The sequence below is a fragment of the Tupaia chinensis genome, unplaced genomic scaffold, assembly GCF_000334495.1.
Source record: "Tupaia chinensis unplaced genomic scaffold, TupChi_1.0 Scaffold000106_1, whole genome shotgun sequence".
NCBI classification, from domain to species: Eukaryota; Metazoa; Chordata; class Mammalia; order Scandentia; family Tupaiidae; genus Tupaia; species Tupaia belangeri.
The window spans coordinates 845,148-848,435 of record NW_006159570.1 but is presented as its reverse complement, the minus strand read 5'-3'; the positions used below and the strand labels follow the sequence as shown (position 1 = coordinate 848,435).

The following is a 3,288-nucleotide window of genomic DNA, read 5'->3' as shown; positions in this document are numbered from 1 at the left end:
AACTAAATTAATTTAAATTCACGTGTGTGTCCATACTTTTTTTTTTTTAATTGGAACATGGTCATGCTCATTCATTCACTTGAGTATTGTCTATGACTGTTTTCTTCAACAGCTGATTCAAGTACCTGTGACAGACTAGTTTGCAGTTATGAAGGCTAAGACATTTACTTTCTGGCCCTTTACAGAAAGAGTTTTCCCCACAGAGAGTAGAAGAATTCAATTTAGTAATTGAAATTAATAGGTTGAGAGGGATTTTAGTGACAATTTGAGGAAGGTGTTTTGCAGCAATTAAAGTGCTGCATGAACACATTCCCCAGTGCTGTCCGTATGCTTGTGGTCACTCTAGTGACAGTGAGTCCTAGACATCAGTTGGGCACTAGCAGCATTATCTATTTTGTAACTTCCTTTTCTGTGTTTTCCCATATTATGAATGGTTAATGGGAGGCCAATGTGACGTTTCATTTATTCAGAGAAAGAGAGAGAGGCACCCCCTGGAGTCTTCTATGGGATGATCCATACATACTCTAGTCACTGCCAGCCCAGATCATGGGCACAAACGCATGCCCCAATGTTCTGCAGACCTGGGACAGCTCTCAAGTGGATCCAGTTTCCTTACTGCTATGCCCTTATCTGCCCCCCCTAATGCGACTACTAACAACATTTGCATTAAGCATTTGGGGCTATTAAATATTTTTTTGAGGGTGTTTTTTTTTAAAATAAGGATTTCTTCAAAATACAAACCATAGTTGTAAATTGTACATTGATTTCTCTGTGTTTCTATTCTTAACAAGTACACAAAAAGAGAGATTCATAAAGTACCATAACTTGGCATTGTAAGAGATGTTCCTATTATAAAGGTAGTTGCCTAGAAATTCATAAAATGATCAGAGCTAAGGCCTCAATCCATTGCCCTCAAAGCAGAGACCAGAAATCAGGTTCCACTGAGCCTGCCTTCGTTTTCAAGATACATTTGTCAGAAAGCCAGACTACCCTCCTAAATCCCAAGTAGAAAACTTAACATTTTAAGTCACTAAAAAGCATGTTTATACATTTGTAAAATTCGGGAATTAATCTCATCTCCAGTTCCATTTTGATTATATATATATTATTTGTTTTCTGGGTGAGTGAGGTAGATGTTACAAGTCCATGTTAATTATGCTTGTTAATTATGCTTTTGAAGAGACTAGAATCTTAAACATAGAAGAGATAGAAGTCAGCATTGCTAAAACTGTTCAAAATTAAAATTTGGAATCCTATCCCAGTACCCAGGTATGAATGGCATTAGCTCTAAAGGAAAGCAACTTCTCTACATTCTTTTCTTGCCTCCAAAGAGCTACCAAGCTTACGGATTTCTTTTAAAGAAAACTTTACAAAAATATACAACTAACTTCATTTTTGTATTATCTGCCCATTTTAGACGAAAGTAGGCGGGACGAACCACAGCGGAGGCAGTTTTGAGGAGGTCCTCAACTCCACAGCCCATGCCAGTGCCCAGAGCTCTGCAGGAGGCCCCCGGCGGGCCGAGGAGGAGCTGCAGTGCTAGCTAGGTCCAGGCAGCCTGCAGCCACATCCAGAGGCCAGCCATTGCCCGCCCATCTCTGCCTATGTGAATCCAGATATGAAGACCAAAATCCCACTGGAAAGAACTGAGGCCTTGATGTTCTTACTCAGATGGCCTCTCCAGAGTTTCATGATTTCCAGTTTGTTAGTGTGTTGATGATGGACCACTTGACCATCACACTTCAGTATTCATAGGTTGCCATCTTTTATTATAAAATCTCTCAACTTGAGCAGATACACAATTGGTCATAATTCTTGTCCTTGTAATTCGAAATACATTTTCTGAACATGTAGTTAGTTATTGCTTTGGTTTTTGCTTGGCCTCTTCTATAATGTGCATGTCCTTTCAGTTCAGCTGGATCAATAGGATGGAGCTCTTCATGACTATCTCCAGCAACAGGATGACTTACTGCAAATTTCAAACTCTTGTGATCTCTCTTTACCTATCCATTATGTATGTTTATTTAAGCAATTAAAATAATTGATTTTAATGATGACTTTGAATTCTTAATTTCTTTAAGATTTCAGAGCCAGTGATGACCTTAAAAGTTGGCAACTGACTTTCCAGATGGCATTTTTATCTTTTTTTGAGAGAGATTTTTGTCACAGGGTGTGTGCACTCACTGGACGGAGACAGAAAGTAAGAAATCACCACCTCCCCCAAAGGGGGATGGCCATGCCACAATTCCCTCTCCTCCATTCTCTCAGGATTTTGGTATGATGCACACATGCCTGGCGTGAATTTTAAGCCATCAGGTCAAGGACTCGAATTGCAGTCAACTAATGTGGGAGTCCAGCAATGTAACCATTATGCTATCTGCTGGTCCGCAGATGCTATGTTTCTAAATAACTTTTAAAATTTTATTTATGGGAGAAAGAGACTGATTGTTGGTAGTGGCTAGCCATGTCAAGATCTTGTCTTAATCTCACAGCTAGGCAGGACTACAGGCATACCACCACGCCCAGCCGATTTTAGTTAGACTCTAACCCAGTCTTCCCATGTGGCCCTAGCCTCTGAGTAGCAGTGTCTCGACGGTTTGCCCCAATGCAGCTGAGCTTACAAATGCTATTTTAAAATCAATTTCTACTGCTAATTGGTGACGATGATACAGTAAATAACAGTAATTACAGCTGACACTTGAACATGGGTTTGTGCAGGTCCACTTACATGCAGATATTTTTCAGATATGTTGGAAAGTAGCAGTGCAGAATTATAAATATTTTCTCTCCCTTTGATTTTCTTAATTAATAATATTTTCTTCTGTTTGACATCATTTTTAAAATATGGTATATCATATACATACAAATATGTGTTGACTGTCATCAGTAATGCTCTGGTAAACAGGCTATTACGTTTGGGGGGGGTCAAAAGTTATTTATTTTGTTTTTTATTGATTGATTTATTTATTTTTCATGTGAGTTCACCAGAGAAAGACAGAGACAGAGAGAGAAACAGGAAGTGAGAAACCAAACCACAGGTCCAAGACTTGAACTGCAGTTGGTCATATGCAAAGTCCAACGCCTCAACCACTATGCCACCTGCTGGCCCCCAAAGTTATTTTTCACTTGTATATCAGAAGGGGAGGTCAGCACCCCCAATCCTGACACTGTTGAAGGGTTTACTGTTTAACTTCAGCTACTTTATCTAAAATTCTCTCCAGTCTGCACAAAGTAGTAGTTTCTCAGGTAAGAGGTATCTGAAAAAAGGTAGCTAGAAAAATAGTTTGA

The 3,288-nt window shown here is 39.3% G+C and overlaps 1 protein-coding gene across 1 annotated transcript in view; it reads left to right on the top strand.

Moving 5' to 3' along the window:
* Nucleotides 1-2,051, top strand: part of TPD52L1 (TPD52 like 1) — a 101,694-nt gene extending 99,643 nt beyond the window's left edge. Inside the window, exon 8 of the mRNA XM_014586029.1 lies at nt 1,418-2,051. Coding sequence (XP_014441515.1) covers nt 1,418-1,543 — 126 coding nt within the window. The 3' untranslated portion in view covers nt 1,544-2,051. The remainder of the gene's footprint in view (nt 1-1,417) is intronic.
* The last annotated feature ends 1,237 nt before the right edge of the window (nt 2,052-3,288 follow it).